The sequence below is a fragment of the Falco rusticolus genome, chromosome 14 (assembly GCF_015220075.1).
Source record: "Falco rusticolus isolate bFalRus1 chromosome 14, bFalRus1.pri, whole genome shotgun sequence".
Lineage (NCBI taxonomy): Eukaryota > Metazoa > Chordata > Aves > Falconiformes > Falconidae > Falco > Falco rusticolus.
Genome location: NC_051200.1, coordinates 13,247,394 through 13,266,288, shown reverse-complemented (window position 1 = coordinate 13,266,288; position 18,895 = coordinate 13,247,394). Strand labels below are relative to the sequence as shown.

At 37.6% G+C, this 18,895-nt stretch overlaps 1 protein-coding gene across 5 annotated transcripts in view; it reads right to left on the bottom strand.

Annotated features, from left to right (window-relative positions):
- Positions 1–330: 330 nt before the first annotated feature.
- Positions 331–18,895, bottom strand: part of TEX11 (testis expressed 11) — a 32,957-nt gene continuing 14,392 nt past the window's right edge. For 3 of the 5 annotated variants that reach the window (XM_037407852.1, XM_037407849.1, XM_037407850.1), the window contains 16 exons: positions 18,788–18,866; positions 17,928–18,079; positions 17,184–17,269; positions 15,901–16,038; positions 12,946–13,031; positions 12,248–12,301; positions 11,497–11,537; positions 10,160–10,246; positions 8,489–8,559; positions 7,807–7,923; positions 6,857–6,929; positions 5,219–5,368; positions 4,089–4,197; positions 2,965–3,085; positions 1,878–2,042; positions 331–1,337 (listed from right to left, as the gene is read on the bottom strand). In XM_037407852.1, coding sequence (XP_037263749.1) covers positions 1,248–1,337; positions 1,878–2,042; positions 2,965–3,085; positions 4,089–4,197; positions 5,219–5,368; positions 6,857–6,929; positions 7,807–7,923; positions 8,489–8,559; positions 10,160–10,246; positions 11,497–11,537; positions 12,248–12,301; positions 12,946–13,031; positions 15,901–16,038; positions 17,184–17,269; positions 17,928–18,079; positions 18,788–18,866 — 1,619 coding nt within the window. In that variant the 3' untranslated portion in view covers positions 331–1,247. Of the gene's footprint in view, positions 1,338–1,877; positions 2,043–2,964; positions 3,086–4,088; positions 4,198–5,218; positions 5,369–6,856; positions 6,930–7,806; positions 7,924–8,488; positions 8,560–10,159; positions 10,247–11,496; positions 11,538–12,247; positions 12,302–12,945; positions 13,032–15,900; positions 16,039–17,183; positions 17,270–17,927; positions 18,080–18,787; positions 18,867–18,895 lie in introns of those variants that run through there. The other 2 variants (XM_037407851.1, XM_037407853.1) reach the window with 2 other exon arrangements.

Genomic DNA, 18,895 nt, shown 5'->3' with positions numbered 1-18,895 from the left:
CAGGGCCCTGATGGCTGCAGACATTTATAGCGTGAAGTGACTGATTTGTAGTCAGACCTTCTGCGGTGTTAATGCAGTTTCAGCCATTTACCAGCCCAGTCTCCAGCCAAACCATTCTTTCTTTTTGGTTTGGTGCCGAGTTCTCACTGATAGCCTTACACAACAGGATTAACTTTGATTAGGCCTACTTGCTGAGCACCTGCCTGGACTAAAGTTCAGTTAGTTCAAACAGGAGGAGCACATGTGTCCCAGTAGTCCATAAAGAGCAGTACCTAGTCAAAGCTTTAGCTTTTCTGTGAGCTGTATAGTACCTGCCCTTTTTTATTCTAACTAAATTGTGGAACTGACAAACAGCTTCTGAATTCTTGTCCATACTGAAAGGGACTGAATACTAAACAATCTGATAAATACTTATGTAGCAAGGCAGCTATGGCATCCAGAGGGGATGCCTGGTCTTGGAATACTTTTATTGTTCTCCTTGTCACTTTACTAAAATCAGGTATTTAAACCAACCTGTTACACAACAGCAGACATGTCTCATGAAAAAATTAAGTATTTATTTCTAACTGTTATAATACTCCAGAGAACGAAAACTATTTCCTAGAGGAAAACAGTTACATTTATAAACACTTCCCAAAAAGTACATAACTTAATTGCCAACAAGGAGATCCTGGTCTCTTTTCCACTGCTCCTATGACCCCATGCCTTTGCAGAGCTATCAGCCTCTTTCATTCATCAGAACATGTCCAAGAATGACTGCTTCCTCCTTTTTTGTAGCTGTGGCTGTCATTATTCTTCATTTGGAAGAAACCCTTTTGCTCTGTCCAATTTGTCCAGAACCTCACTATAAAGACCAATCATCTGGAGAATATAAGCACCACAGTTGTCAACGATAGATAAAGTTGTAACATTCAATTAGATAATACAACAAACCAACAGGGAACAAAAGCAAAGGAATAGGTGGAAGTACCACCACCTTCTAAACCTAAAATTTCAGATTGATACAAAGATTCTGGCTCAGATTTACAGTGGTTTAAGAAAAAAATACTAAAATCAGTGCAACCTAACAAAGGTAGTTTTATTTATACTGACATAAAGTATAAGCTCATAGCTGAGTCTTACATCAGTGAATAAACCTATTCCCAGAATTTCAGAATGGTTGAGATTGGAAGGGCGTGATCTCAGTTCTTATTGTCTTAACAAATGTACTTAAAGTGGTATAAAAGTTGCAACCAGCTCTTGATTGCTCAGCTTGTGCATAAGAGAATGAACAATGACTGCATACACCAGCCACACTTGCACTTGTGCTGAATCAAGGTAGGAGCACCAGCCACAAACTGTAGAGAGAAGCTTAGTTGTGACAGAGTAAGAAAAAGTGTCATTGCTTTCTACAGAGATACTAGCCCTGAAATTTCTCCCTCACACGAAGCGGCTAAGCTACACCTCAAAAGATGAGCTACAATGATTTTATTCACATCAGCTTAAACCCTTTTTACAAGACATTAGATTATACTAGAAAAAAAACCAGATCATACAACAGCTGATTTAAGTAAACCGGTACAGCACCTTGACTTCAGTGAAAGAAGGCAAGGTACAAGGGTTCTCCCATGGCCACAAATAGTTTTTTTCAGTAATCCATCTACACGATCCTTCCCGTAAAAGGACGCTACATTACTCTTTCTATTGCCTATCAAATATTTTCTGGCCTCACTTTGAAAAAATGTTTTAGCATCAAGCTCTCCCAAAATACTTAGGTACCACGCTTCTCCTAAAACCCTTTAAAGATCATTTGCAGTGGTTTCTTCACCCAGATGCATATCTCAAATTCAAGCCAGACATCCGATCCCACATCCTCAAATCCATCTGCTTTCACTTACATGGCTTTCATAGCTTTTCTTCAGAGGTCCTAAGTGACTGAGGAAACGCATTCCTAATCCACACCACTGCTCAGCTTCATTATATTTACCAACAGTATACTGAAGTATTCCTGTATTCCAGGCTCTTGTCATCAACCAAAGTATCTCCATCTCTGGGTAAGCATCCTGGTGGAGCAAACAAGAAGCAGCAGCTCATCAGAAAATAGACTCTTCACTTTAAATCTGACATTAGCAAAGTTATAGATGAGAACTTCAGGGAAAGGCAGGCATGGTTGCGGACACATTCTTTTCTGGGGAAGTCAGAAACAGCGTATCTTTATGCCACCTTTACAGAAGGAGAGACATTCAAACCTGACTAAAGAAACAGCCATACAATGGAATGAAGCTATGAAACACAGTATTGGCTTCATTAGTCCTGAACAGGAATACTCCTTAACTGAGTTTTACCTAGGAAATTTTAAGTGGAAATGTCTGATTTCCTCTGTACAACTGCCTTCACTATACAGCATTATGCTTCAGCCCTGAAAGGAGCAGCAAAAATGCTTACTGAAATAAAGATTTTACTCTCCATATACCTGTCTTCACAGAAACAAGACACGTAGTGCCACAAGAATCTAGTTCTAGTTATGTGGAAAAAATAGTAACTTACTAAGTTCCCAAATACATTTAACAAAACAGAGCTGGGAAAAAAAGCAAGACTGGTATCCAAATTTTAGCTGGCTTTAAACTGATCTGGAAAAGCAATCTGCATTTAAAAAAATATATTCAGTGTAAGAATGTAGAAAGCAAGGACGAAAGATGGATGTTCTAGCTCAAGAAGATTCTAAAATAGGCACTGAAAATTTGGCCTTAAATGTCTCTAAGAAAGCCCTTACAAAATCCAAGGAAATTCGTCATTCAGTCATAAATATTCAAGAGGCATTTCTTTTGAGGTAATTTCAGTGTATCTTTTACTGAAGAAGTCTTAGGTGCTCCACATATAACACTATATAATGTTCAGTCTACTAATTAGTCTCAGTCCAATGAGAATTTTTTTAAAATGTGCTCAGCATCACTTCCCAATCTCTTGTTTTCCTGTTCAACTTACTGTGCTGCTCACTACATTCAGAGCATCTTCAAAGTAGTCCCACACCTCCTGCAGTACACAGATATCCAAGTCCGTTAATCCAGCCGGCAATGAAAGATCAATCAAACTATGTAAGCATTTGCTGAGAATCAAAACAGAGCAGAAGAGGAAACATTAAATATGTGCACAAACAGCTACTTTTTAATATCAGCAGCACACTAACTTAGGTCTCTTATGATTGTCAGACAGACATGTCCAACTTGGGGCTTACTACATTCACATCCTTATAGCAGAAACATACATTTTTCTAGTATCAGATCTCATTCTTACAAACTATTCAAAAAAAGAGCCAAAAGCAGCAAGTACTTCATTATTTTCATTGCTGGGCTCCAAAGTAACACAGAAGGAAAGACACAGTGTTTTCTAGGGTGCCACACATGACAGCCAGGAGCAAGTATCTTTTCTAACTTCACCAACAAGAACTAAGTAGGCAGCATCCTCAAGAATATCAGTAACAAATACATTTTCTCTGAAAACAGGTCTTTCTCAGTGTGAAGTGTGAAAGGCAGTATCAGCAGCTGGTTTTGCCCAGTGGTTACTGCAAGGAACTCTGAAAGGAAGCAAAAAATCCTTTATGGGATACAAGTGAGAGACAAGGACACACATCAGGTTGTTTTTTAGATTCCATAAGGTACAGCTGTTAGAGAGACAGTTAGCCAGCAAAATAAATCATACAGGTACTATGGCACCATATCACTAACTTACAACTCATGGCTTTCTTGTCAGCCCTTCGTTTCTCTTCACTTGATTGTCTTTGAAATACCTAGCTCACTACTGCAGGGCAAGATTTGAAATTAACACCTTCCTCACAAGAAACAGCCAGAAAACTTCTGGATCCAATTTTAATTTTCCTTCCTCAACAGATTCATTTATTGGAAATATGACTGTTTCAGAAAACATGCCAAGAAAACAAACTGCACTTAACACATCTGTTAGACAGTCATGCTTGGGAGGTATATTGGTTGGGCAGTGAGAAGTGGAACCTTGCACATAAGCTAAAATCCACTTTTTTCAGACTGAAGGCTTTATCCCCTGTCAGCATTTCCAGCCACAGGCTCATGGCAAAGCGATGTGATATCACTAACCTAAATTTCACAGCATCAATGCCAGTCTGCTTTCTGTGAAGGTTTAGTGCACTCTTGAGAGCTTTCTTGCACAGTACAGGATACCGAGCTGGAGATTCCATTGCTAATGCTTAAAAGCAAAAGAAAATAGAGACGAAGAAAGAAATTACTAGACCCAGGATTTTATTTCATTGGTCATTAAAATACAATGACAGCATACTGCCAGATCCCTGTGATAAACAAATGAAAAGAGATTTGCTTAATGCCTGGGCTGATCACAAGTTAGTGCTTCTCTACTACTTTCTTACTGTGCACATTGTCAGTGAGGACTGACAGTAAGGCAGAAACACAGTAGATTTCATGATTTACAAATAATCTCACTGCTGTTTACTTCTGGTGCAGTAACCCAAAAATAGGGGGTGGGGTGGGGTGGGGAAGATGTCAGGAGGGGTCTAAGGTAAGAGTTTTGTTTGTGTCCTTCAACATGAAAATCTGGATGGAAAAATTAGGTGGGAATGGGATGTCAGTATGGTGTTTCCAAGCCCTGGTGTATCTTCCCTCAAACAAGGGAGGTAAGCAGGGGTTTATGCAATCCTACAGAACCCCCTCCAAATATTTGCCGTGGTAGTTTTAAATGTTACTCATCTTCCTTGGATCCTACTCTAGATTTTCAAGGAGGCGTGACTAGAACATTGTGATGAAAGTATGGTACAATATAGAGAAGTGCTATTTACAAATTAACTACACTAAGTTGAAACTGCATTATCTACTCGAAGTCCACATCCTAAAACTTCTGTATTGGGGCATGAATCAGCTAGGATCATTCTCTGGCCTTTGCCAGTTTGGACCTTGTAAAAATTCATCTTTTCCAGACTCACAACCTACACAAATGTCTGGGAGTCTAGCAATGGAAGGATGCCACAAACTTCTGGTTCATCATCCACGTAATACAGTATTTCAAAACACGGATCTCCTAACGTTGTTGAGATCCTAAGCACTTTTGCTTCAGGACAAAATATATACGGTTAGACTCATTTTATGCATGCTGCACAATACATGATAATCCTGGTCACCCCAAATGAACAGGAAAGAGGAACAAAAGCTGTTTTTCATTACTTGAAGAACTATGAAAATACAAATGCAGTCCTTACACGCAATGATTTCTAGCGTCTTGACCTCTATTTGTGGTTGCTCCCATACTGACTCCATAAGGTCATAGAGCGTTGGATCATTCAGTTTGGATCTTGCTTCAAATTCATAAAGCAGCAACAATGTGTCTGTTGGGTCTTTAGCAAAATCTCCTAGAGAAGAGACAGAATTGCCTATATGTAATGATTCATTTTCTTAAAGTCATATGGCGTACCATAAGGTACAAATTTTGCTTCCAACAGGCAGGAAAACCATTACGGTACACAGATTTAACAGCAGAGTGAGTGGAACTCTAAAGCAGTCTTGGACAGAAACCTCAGATGTCCAAAGCACAACCCCATCGATCACCATGCCTCCCCTGAAAAAAAACAAATCTGGATTGCCTGTAATTGGCTAAATTAATGCAACCCTCCTAGGCAAAGTAATAGCTACTGGTGAAGCCATTTTACCATAGACTGGAAAAAGAGATAACTCAAGGCCACCAGCTCACAGAAGGTCAGCTTATAAAAGAATTTATCATCAGCTTCAAATTTTTCTATAGGACTTGTCCACTTTTTGGTAGAAAAGCTCTCAGGAAACCTTAAACACAGAAGAAGAGTGGGAGAACAGTAGAACTGCTAGGAAGGTGTAAACCTGTAACAAACACCAAACTATCTTTTATTGAAGTACCTACAAAGACCTTTGTTTTTACATCTAAAAGACATTCTCAGCTTCCTCCAGAGCAACAGACTTGCCCACGTGTTGGATAAGGCCTAGTGAAGAAGTGAAGGAAGCACCACGCTACCATTCTACAAACCTCTGCAGGAGAAACTCCAGTATGTCCCCATCCTGAGATATTCAACCCTTTGGGATTTAAAGGATGGAAAATTAAAAGGGAAGAAGTCTTTCTGAGTTATCTTGCCTTCAGTGCAAAAGGGCAAAGAGAATCCCAAATCCAGACCATATACCTTGTACTCTGAAATTTTATGGGGGGAAAAAAACCTCCAGCATGTAAATTTCCTGACAAAAGTTAAATACTAATGCATCTTACAATGAAAATTCCACAGTGTCCCAAACCTATAACTGAAAAGAAACCAGACCATAGGCCAGACAAAGAATGCCTAATGGAATTCTTCTACCAATATACTACCAAAAAAGTGAAGCATGCATCCCCTACGCTAACAGTCACTCTGTATCTCAACTGCTGGCTGACAGCACACCAGTCTCCAGTAATATCTGATCTAAATTGACAGGGAATAGTCAGGGAACAGAGGATGGGGTTTGGCACTTCAAAGCATGGTAGCAAAACTTTCTGTAGTCTTAAATGCCTTATATGTAAAGAGGCTAGTAAAACTATTAAACCAGTGCAAGAGCAACTCCATTGTAGAGCAAAAAGCTTGGAATTTCTTAACAGTTAAGACAGAACAGTCAATCCAGCTTCCCTCTGAAAGACTGTTCCACACTTCACAGCACCTGTACAATAAAAACCCTGCAACAACATATAAAAACCAGCAGTTGGCTTTGCCAAGTTCTCTTATCATATTGCCGTATCATAACATTCTTCAGCTGAGACAGCAATTCCATATGCCTTGTATTTTTCATGAATATAGTGATTAAGTCTAACAGTTACACATGCTAAACAGACACACTTTGTAGCTTACCTGTTAATTTGAGAACTTTCCATATCTCCTTGCATGCCTGGAGATGTTGAAGGGCCTGAGTCAAAAGTTCCATCTATTTCACAAAATTTAAGAAGTTATTTTTGTCATAGTTTTAAAAGACATATACATGTCACAACTTACAGGATCTTTACACCTAACTATAAAATAAATTAAGAATCAGCCTAATTAGTACATCATCTACACAAGTTACTGTTCTGGGGTTTTTAGAGTTTTTTTCCTCTTTTTCAAAGACCTCCACATCTCAGACAAAGCCTCTTCACACTGAACATTCCATTGGTCCGGAAAGAACCATATGGGTTCTTATGGGACATCATTTATTTTAGCTCCCAAGCATAAAATACTGCTATTGAGACTGACAAACCACTAAATCCCACAACACAAATTGCTGTGCATTGCTCTCCACAAAAGTAAGTTTCTACAATAATCGCTGTATAGCAGACTTCCGTACTTCCTCCATAACCACTGTACACTTTCCTTAATCTTATTACCACAGTAAGTAGAACACCACAAAAAAGGATGTAAGCACAAAAAAAACCTGTGAGCTTTATCACCACCATACTGGTAACTACTTTAAGCAACAGCATAAAACAAAAAATGCAGTGATCACCTGTTTGATCAACCACGTTTAGCAACAGACTCCTTACATAATATATAAGGTAGACTGAAATTCCTCTAAGAGAAGGTATTGCTATGACCCTTTGCTGATATAAATCTGTACAAATCCACTGAAATCAACTAATTTACAGAAATCCAACATTTAAAATTGTCTGGAATGTACTAGGTGCATTGATTCTAGTTAACTATGAAAGGTTCCCATGCTTATATTCTTAGTATCCTGTCCTGAGTGAAAAAAATCTGAGACTTCAAGATCAAAAGAAAAAAATGCTGCACTAATACATACAGAATCAGCTAGCAGAGAAATGCCGTACCTGTTCAGAAGGTGTTACTTGCTGTCTCCCCATTTCCAGATCAACTGCAGCTGCCATTAACAGGCATGTCCTCTGAGCAATTAGAACAGCTTTGTCAGAAGGACAAAACTGGGAAAACTGACACCAAAAATAAAAAAAGGTACTGAGAATTCTGCCCATATAAAGCAATTTGCTTGTGAACAGATGATTGCTGAGTCTCCTCTATGACACTTTCAATAATCAGTCATGAATAGTATGTATTCATCTTGTAATTTTACTTGTACAATTACACAAGATTATTTAAATATAAAGTGTAAAACAGTGTTGGAGTCCCCTCTCTACAAACACATACAAAACTGACAGTGTCAGTATAAGTTCTGCATGGAGATTAGGACTCAAGTACTTAACATGTTTGTATTCATTTTCAGATTTTTTATTTCAATTTCCAAACACCAGAATCCATTTATTTTAGAAAGTTCTCATTGAAGTCTAAGTTTCTTATGACATTTTTAAGCAACAGAATGTAAAATATGACAATAATGCTTACACTTTGTATGGCAAGTCAATCTCCTTGTGACAAGTGTTCCATTTTAAGCACATACAAGCATGTCTCCAGAGAGACACAAGGTATATGGGTGTAACTTCTAACAGAACTAGACAGATGACAATATTCCTCAGAGATACTATTAGCAAGAGTACGTACCTTGAAAGAAAGCAGAAAAAAATCTCTCATCTTGTCAGGGCAGTCCTTGAACTGTACAGCTAAGTTCCAAGCTAACAAAAGACACAAAAAAGGAGACCTAGAATAAAAATCTTCAGTATTATGAGTATGCCCATCTAATCTCTAGTAACAGGCAGTTCAGATTCTACAATACATTTTCTTAATCAAATTATCATCAACAGCTCATTTAACAACAGCAAGAAACACCGTTATTAGTGATTTGTTAAAACAGCTTATTCATGCTTGCAAATTTTTTAATTTCTTCATAACCAAATATTCATTCTACCACATACCCTAACCACAAAAGTATGAACTGGAAGAAGCATCTTCTTTTGTTAGTAAACAAAACTAGTATCTGAATAAGTGTTGAACAATATTCCCAAGACAAATAAAAAATATTTAAAAAAAAACCCAAACACAACATTTTGAAATATTCTCTGGTTCTACCCCAGCAGGGTCAAGTACATGGCAATTAAATACACAATTCTGATTAGGAGCTATCTAAAGACATTCAAACCATTTATGTATGAGAATGTGACCCAATTAAATTATTAGATTCTACAGTGACTTTGCAGATTCTAACTTTCACATTAATTTATTCCCTAGGACATGTTTTTGTAGTCTCTGAATTGTTTATTCTATGAATGAGAAAGCTTGGTAAGGTCATAGTCACCCCAGATTCCATACACACTCATGTTACTGTATTTGACTTCTGCCGCTTCTCTCCATCCTTTGTTACTCTTTATTGGAGCATGTCTACATCGTGAGGATGTGTGCACAAGCTCATCATGGCAGACATCTTCTGTTAACTGATTTCAAGTATTTTCTCTCCTGCATGCTCTGGCAGAAGCAAGAATCTGAAAAACTGGTTCAACCCATTACCCTACACTTGTATTTTCATTTATACACAGCAAATGCACTGACTCCTTTACCAAAAAAAGCATAACAAAGACTACTAAATGAGGATCCAGAGACACGCTACAGTTAATGTTTAGGACACCTCCATGGGACCTGCATTTCCCACTAGGAAACAATTTATCTATGATAATATTTGCTGTTTAGATTTCACATAGCGTAGTTCAAAGCAAACTCCAGGACTGTTTAAGGGACTGTATCTGGGTGGCAGAGGTAAGTTCATCCTGCACCAATCACAACAGTATCCACCTGAACTTCCCAATTCTTATTTTGCTTACATGATAACACGCATATTCAGGATCAACAGTAAGTTTTTTTATTGTTAGCAGCAGGTTTTTTCAGACATTGAAGAAAAACATTATTCTATTTGCCTGATCTTAAATTTTACTTCTGTAACAGAGTCTTGGTAGTAAAGGGCTAACTAAGAGGAAAATGGTGAACTCTTAAGAGTAGTATCATGGACACACACAACAATTCCTGCGGTGAAAGGAATAATGTATCAGTTATCCCACCAGTCAAATAGGCCTTGTGTAAGTATTTGTCTTGATAACTGACTTAAAACATACCAGATAGTTTCAGAAGACAGAAAATGCAGCAGGATATAGCTTTAAGACTAGTCAAGGCAGTGACTGCCAAAAGTGCTGAGTTTTATAAATCTACTACACATTTAAACACTTCTTTCTTCCTTAAGGTCTGTCTAGATGGAGGGGATTCAGTTTAGCTGAGAGGGCAACCTACCAACTCTTCTAAACCAGTGAGCTTCAAAGATCCTCATGTCTCCTGTAAAACTCTCTTCTGTGAAAGACTCAGAAAGTCTCTTGTGAGCTGCAGAAAATGGGTTGTTCAAAACATAAGTAACATTTTTTGAGCAGAATAAAAACATTTCCAAGTCTAATAACTACACTACAAAACAGAAGTTTCCACAACTCCCATATGATTCCTGATGAATAGTTATTCTCACAACTTAAATCTAATATGCTTGACCAGGAAGGCTTACAAGAAACATCAAAAGGTGCCTCAAACAGCATTTTAGATAAGATACATAAGGCTACCAACAAATACTGCCTCTTCAAAGTTTACTGACACTGAAGTCTAATGCAGAGAAGCTTTACTTAATTTCACAAAAAGCTGAGGGTTTCTAGATCTAATAACACATTTGAGCCCTTTCTTCAAGGAACTTTAATTAATTTAATTCTAGTCTTCATTCTGTTCTCCTAGTTGCACTAAGAATGGCTAGTGTGGAAAAGTTCTACCATTTCATTAACTTTCTTGTCCAAGATAGGAAGAGGGGGGTAAAAAAGCCTTAGTGTAAATAAGTATTTCTTCTGATGGAGAAAAGTCCTCTGTAAAACTCCTGTACCTTTTCTAATGCAAACAAGACAATTCTTTTTCAAAGGACAGCACAACTTACAAGTGGGAACCAATTTTGACATGCCTATCCTGTCTGTCAGCAATTTGCTATTACCCATTGCAGTTTTCTAAGCATTCCAGGGAAAAAAAAATAGCATTAACTTAATTTTAAAAAATGCTTCCTTTTAAACAGCTAAAACAGCAAAGACCACCACTGCCATTTCATTAATCAGTAAAAACTCAGACTGTTAATTCAATTTACAAAACCAAACTTCTTCCTTTTGTGGTAGCCCTGCTACTAAAGATACTAACTTTGTCCCTTGCCAATGGAGTCAGAGTAGGAGCCTGTCACTTGAGGCCACCCAGGCTGTGGCTTTTACCCAAGTATCTGTTGTTTGCATACATGGCCTTATGAAGGATTAAAGGGAAACTGCCTAGAAGAAACTGCCCTGTTGTCTGAGAGAAGCTCCCAAGCACAGGCTTTACTAGAAACAGTTTTTCCAATGCTAGCCTGCAAGTTTTCTGTAGCAAAAACCTGTAGCACTGAGATCCAACTTCACGACACTGTTGAATCTTCAGTTCTAATTTCCACTGATTTCAGTGGGAAGATGGGAACCTAAACTGAAATAAGGAGTCTAAACATTTGGTTACTATGGACCTGATCATATCATAACATGTTCACAGATGGAAAAACTACAGAAAATGTAAATAAAACAAAAGCATACCCAAGGTCAAGTAAGTCAGCATTGAGCTGATATCTTCATCTCTAGAATGGAGGAAAAATTAAGTTTTAGAAAATGTTTGTTTAACTGTCTTACAACAGAACACATTATTTATGTTGGAATACAACATCTCCGTAATTACGGATATAATCATTCTTCCCCTGACATCTCCAGCATTATAAACTTCTAGCATTTGAAGATGCTGAAGGAGTACTAAGGCTGCAAAAAGTTTTATTGATCTGCAGCAGTGAAGGTCGTTGCAGAAGGGCAGCAGGAGATTTTCTCAGGGTTGGGGCTGCAGGTTAAATTTCAAACCCCACTGACACTACACTATTTACTTGACACTCAAAATCCAGCAGTACAGTTCTACTTCTGAGCCAGCATACCATTTGCAAAGTGGCTAGTCTTCAGCAAGGAAGGTCCCACTCTGTAATTCTCACTCAAAACCTCTGAAAGGTATCATATCCTAGTGTCAAAGTTAAAGAGGTTGCTTAGCTCACACTCCCCATCAAAAATACCTGACAGTCTTACGCATTAATAAAAGAGGAAGACAAAGAGCAAATATTTAAAACACAGGAAAGATGTTCCTATGTGATGTCATTAGTAAAGTTGGAATTCATCTGGGTGGACCTTTTACTAGCATAAAAACTAATCTCTTGATTACTCTGCAAGAAAATAAACCCAGCAAAAAAACCAATTACACCATTTGTACCTCAAATTCACCATAAGAAAATGGTTTTGCAAATGCACTCACTTTTTCTCTTCATTTTCTGTCACGACCTTTGACAACGTAAGACGAACCAAACATCTAAATACGAGAAAAACAAGCAATAAAGAAACAAGATTTTTTTTTCCCAACAGTGTATAATGTCCTCATTTTCCAGAAAGGATCCCACTTTTCTTCCCATGCTGTCAGCCTGTGGAACTCACAGAAGAATCCAAAACATCAAACTGAGAATAAGATTATACTATTTCCCACCCTATTGCCTTATTTTGTATATCACTTTGCTAAATCATGAAATAGTAAGTAAATAAATGTACTTTAACAAAGGCTTTTGGCAAATACTGGAATAAATACATCTGTCTCACAATATGTGTTTTATAAACATGATGGAATATTTCAATAAGATACCACTGTCAGATTTGTATCAGAGGATACAAATGAACAGGTATTTTCACCAAATACATTGTTGCAATCTCATTAGTCGCTGTTGGTCATCTGTTCAAATCACAGCTTAATCATAAAATGCAAAGCAACTAACACTATTTGCTTGCGAGTCTTGGAATATCTGTAAATATTAAGAGCTCAGGCTTGAGGTACATCTGCAGCACCAAAAAGACTGCTAACTAATCTTTGATCTACTCTGTTTTCCACCTTCCTCAATATAATAAATTCTTTTTGAAAAAGGAACAAGAAAAATTTCTTCCCCTGTACATATATCAAATCCTCACTTTAAAGCTGCAAATAATTGTCGACAGTCTCGTAAACGTTCTGACAAATACTCCAAAGCTTTTATAGCCACAACTTCTTGTTCATTCTGAAAAGAAATTAAAACACGTTTTGTATAAACTGCACTGCCTCCGTTACCCACAAAACAACCAACCCACCCAAAGCAACAGCATATTCCACAAGTCTATGCAGGAAAAAGAACAAAGGACCCTGCACTGAATTGCCTCAGAGTCAAGAGAAAACCATAAGGAGAGAACATACGATTCCATGCACAAAGAGCCTATGGCAAGAACAGGATCAGTACAGGCTGGCAAGGCTTTCATGCCTTACAGAGTCATGAACAAAGTCCTAAAAGGCAACCAAAAGCCTCTTCTAATTATGCCACTGTAATCAGCCAGTTCAGACACCACTCAAGTCTCCAACCAAGAAGCAAAGAGGAGGGACAAGTGACTTTTCAGTCTTTTATCACTGACTTATGTGTATTTTGTACACACATTCCCCCTCGCATGTCAAAGATCAAATCCCAGAGGCAGAAAAAGATGTAACATTTTCCTGAGGAGAATTTTACAGAAATACATCATGTCATTTCCAACATTAATAACTTGAAACCCCTTATTTTCCTGAAGAAATATTAAAAAATACAACGTATTTATACATGAAATGAATTTTTCGTTTGCATTACACAACACATTTGAGTGAGACCTTGGTCATAGAAGCATGACATACTTAGAAATGCATAAAATACATATAAATATTGAAAGCAGGCCAGGTTACAAAGGCTATTGCTGTCCCACTTATATCAATAAAGCAAAGTAACCACAACATTATCTGCTCTACCTCTAAAGCAATTTGGGCAACTAAACTCAGGAGGTTAGTGCCTGTATTTTCATCCACTCTCAGCTTGTCTTCATGTTGAGATAGCTTTTCTGCTAGCTTCCCCATTTCAATAACTGCTTCCACAGCTGAAATATACATAGGGAAAAATTATAATTTTTTTTTATAGAAGCAATTGGAAGGTGGAAAGTTCTACTGTTTCAACAACCTATGAAAGATTAAATATAAACTTACTTATTATTTTTTAGCATGAAAAACCAAGACAAGAAAACCTGACCCTACCAGCACTTCTCCAGAATTATGCATTTCTTCCTACAGAGGTGCCAAAAGGCTTTCCAAGCTAATCCAAGGAAACAAGGATGCCATACAAATGAAACTCTATCTCACACTCTTAATTTTGTTCTGCTAAATGTTTGTCACCAAAGACAGAAGACTTTCTCTAATACATTTTCTGGGCATGATTCCAAGCTCCCACATCTTGGCTTACGCTAAGGGTGCTGCTGCTTTTATGTTCACACTCTGCTGTGGTTCCCACTCTACATTATGTGAGCAAATTATGCTGTCATTAAAAAGATGTATAGAGAACAATTAATTGGCACAGAACTCATCAGAAAATAAGCTCTGCATGTTACTCTGTATTCTAAGTAAGTATAGACTGTATTTCTCAATTTTCATTTCTTGAGCTAAGACTATCATTAAAATATGAAATGGCAGAACTCATTATAAAGAAGGAAGAATCTACAGAGAAATGTCAATCTGTAAGTTGTCTCAGTAATTCATGTATTTTCTGGTAACTTCAGGCTCTATTTGTCCAGAGAAATGAAGAACAGCTATAATGGTTCCGTTAAGGTTCATTTAGCTCATTTAACATCATATTTGCATACAAAATATTAGAAACAGTAAGTATACAATGATTCTCACCCTGGGATGCTACTACAGCTTCTGCCCATGAGAAGATTAGAGCCTTCCTAGCCAGAGGCTCCATCCAAACAGCACCAGGTATGGCGATGGCCTCCGCATCTTACATATTGTATGCAAAAAGCATCCCACTCTGACAGTTTACATTTACAGCCTGACAGTTCAATGACTTTATAGATGCCTCTTCTAGCTACCCTCTATTGTGTCTTTCTCAAGATGAACAGGTCCAAATCTGCTTAGTATTTTCTAATATATTCAGCACTTCTGCTTCCTTGTAGTGGACCCTTTTATCTTTCAAGTTCTACCTTTATCAGTATCTTTCTCCATCACTGCAATCTTATAGACACAGAATTTAGTAAAGATGCTGTTTGGATCACACCTCTCTGCTTCTTTAACTGCCTCTTTAGCCTATTCAAAGAAGAGATTCAAGGAAATCAGTACATAACATCTTTAAATCAGTAATATAATTTGCAACAGAAGAGAGCTAAAGAGATACCAAAATGTTAACGGCTACATTGTTGATATTTATATATAATATATATATGATATAATATTAAAATATATATATAATAAATATAATTACTCAAGAAGAGTGATTTAGCAACGTCTTCCCTGGAAAGAAAAGTGGTAAGAGTAGAAGATGGCACCAAAGGCCAACAGTAACCAGACTGAGGAAAAAGCCAGTTCCTCAAAATTAGACCTATAGAACCAGAAAGCAAGAGAAGCCCTGAGAATGCTGAAAAAATAAACTCCCCGTCACTTTGAACTGCGAAGTTTAACGCCCCCAAAACAGAAAGCCTAGATAGGTAAAGCAGATGCACTTGTCTGCAGAGGTGAGGGATAACACACTGTTGTGGGAAGTTCTAGTTAAGACACATCAAACACGCTTCCCATCAGGGTTCACCTGTCTTGAAGAGAGGAGGACCTCTAACCTGAGAAGAAACCGGATACACCAAGGCATGGTCACACGGCTTGTGGATGATTTCTCCCATTAGAATGGCAGGTGATACAGAGGCCCCCATAGCAGCTAAGATGACAAACTACGTCTCTTTGCCAGATGATGCATGACAGGCAAAGACACAGCTCCCTCTCTCAAAGCAAAAGAGGTACAGTAACAAAGATGTAAATTAAGTCCCAATGACATAACTACAAAAACAAAACCAATGAAAATAAATAAGTAAATAAATATGTATACATATATATACCTTGTCAACTTGTTTCAGATGAAGATAGCAAGAAGCCATGTTCCTCTGCAGCTTAGCCAAGTTTTGATCTATCTGCCCAGGTGTGTAGAAGCTGACAGAATAACTGTACCAGTGAAGAGCTTCAGAATAGTTTTTTGCCTAAGAAATTAAAAAAAAATACCAAAACCATCCAAATCACCTAAACTGTCTATGTTTTCCCAAATTTAATTAAAAAAAAAAGTTCATAGGAAATGAATGATTTAGATAACCAAGTATGTTCTAGTGTAACATGTCCCCCAGAAGAGCAATCATTGATCCCACAACACAGGTAACACCCATTAGCAGAACTGACGCTTTACCTATTCCTACTCTTCCCTTATTCTTATGGCCATTATAAAGACAGCACACTGGACTAGATGTGTCATTCATCTGACCCAGAAAAGGTGTTCTTATGACTAAATACAGAACAGAAATATTATTTAAAACCCCCTCTCCCTCCATAATACAAAGCAACTGAAACTAAGAGAAAAAGACAAACGTGTTTATCCCATTTAGACTGTGAAACTTGATGGCACTATGCTGAAGATGGTACTCCCAACTATAGTTCCAATTTGGATAGAGAACTTATTTTAAAATTAGGAGGAAGGAAGCTGTGTCATTAGCAAAATTCATTCTTGACCTCACAGATGAGAAGTAATAAAATGGCACATGTTTTTCTTTATGTATTTAAGAAACGTGCATATGACAGAAATATAAGAGTAGAACACGAGCTCATCTTCAAATACTGAAAGAATAAGAAGGTATTTGGATTTGAATAACAGAACTTGTATATTAAGATACAATGTTGGCATCCAAAGCTACTTTATATAGGCTAAAAAGAAAATCAATATACAAATGATAAAAATTCATGCTCCTTAAAGCAACAAGTGACCATCAGAGGGTAGGAACCACAAAATAAGCAGCTCAATGTAAAGAATATTTTCAGGTTTTTGCATGCTTTCCAGCCAAAACCAGGACACCGTTCCAGGACAGAACCAAAACGATGGGCTGCACAGGTTCCTTTGCTGATCAGTTCTGACCATAACTGTTCCCCATGTACAAACCTTGAGATGAGGCTACTCGAAACTTGCTGTTGTAATGGAAAACAGCACCCAGCTGGATGAAAATAAAACTAGTGCAAACTGGAACAGGGATCTTAGTAACAGCTTGCACTCTAACCAATAACAGACATACCAAAGAGGTCAGAAAAAGCCTATCTTCATTTTCACCGACACAAATAACAACACTACTGTTTGGTTCCAGACCTCATAATGTTTGGCAGCTCTGTCCCACAAGATGATGTGCAGCTGGTTCAAGGCTTCAGGCAACAGCTGTTTCCCAGTATAATGACCTGAAAAGATACCGCAAATCATCACTTTACAAAAACTTTAAGCAGCACACTGAGAAGCACCTAAGAACTATCTGAGAAAGACTGTCCCATAGTCTACAACAAACAACACTGACACAGCAATAGTTTCAGCCAGGACCCAGAGTTTCATATCCTGCTGCTGAAAAAAAAACCACAAACCACCCAACATAAATGTGGCTCTTGAACCTAGCTTGATGCTACATATAATATGGTTTGATTTCCAGCAGATCAGACAGTCAAAAATTACTACAGCGCTGCAAGTGCAGCAGACCTGAAAAACAAACCATTATTCAGCTGCTCAAACAAGGATATGCAACCTGCTTTAATACTGACAAAAAAACCCACATTGGGCTGGATGGACAAAGTATTAACATCACAAAGAACTTCTGATAAATGTTCCTAATCAGTCACACACAGTCTACACTAAAAAGGAAGAATTGTTTAGCAAGTTAATTTAACCCTGAGCTTTATCATGACTGTCTTTCATTATGGAAATTGAAAGTTACCATGCAAAAGAAACATAAGGGAAAACAGACACAAATAAAGATGAGAATAAGCAAAAAACATGAAAATCAGAACTCAAGATTTCAGCCAACTAAATTCAGCTTTCAGTAAACAGCAGCAAAAGATGCATACAGACCTATAATAACTTCTTCAACCTTTTGCTTAGCAAGCAGCTCCCTCTTATTCTGCAACAGGAACTCGATGTGGAACAGGGTAATTTTTCCAAAGTCAGGTGAAGATTCAAATCGTTCAGGAACAGATTTCAGAAAATCAAAACCAACTGATTCCCTATTCACACAGATGCATTTTTAAGAGGCTGCATAAGAAGAGCTGTTAATTTTCCATTCTAAAGAATAACATTCACACCATACAGCATGTTTCTAATTAATGCTACTGGCACACAATCACACTGAGTGAGTCAAGGTATGAATTTACTGCAGTTCATCTTTCAGTAGTAACTTCCTATTAGCACATGCTTGTTCCACAGTATTCATAAGAGTTTACTCCTCACAATGAAAGAGTAAGAATTTACTGCAAGATAGAAGCATATACATATATAATCATGACAGAGCATTCAAGAGCGTGAGATTTCATGTCTCAATTTATTTTGCAGTAACTTGTTCAACCTTATACTGTTTTTCACAAGAATGATTCTAGGACTCCAAATTCTCATTCTGAAGATTTATTAGTTAGCATGGAAGAAAGATATCATTCAGATAATTCCAGACATACATTAAAAATACATAGGGAAAACCTTAAAATAAGGCTACAGCATTGCAAATGGCCGCTCAACATTATTTCATACCCTGTTCTGCTGCTGCCATAATCTGTATCCCCTTGCTACAGAAAAGACAGGTTCCCCCTCAAAATTGTTTACCTACCTCTGGGAGTTTTCATTTAAGATAAAGCATCATTGTACAATAGATATTATTTGCTTACAAAAGAACAACTACAAAACCCAAATAGTGTTCACCCCACTTAGCGATGCTTTCATACCTTCCATGCTCCAGCAGCAGTTTGACAGTATTCAAATAAAAGTCTAGAGACATCTCATGATGCAGCAATTCTGAAACAGCTGAACAGAACACAAAGCAGTTGAGATTG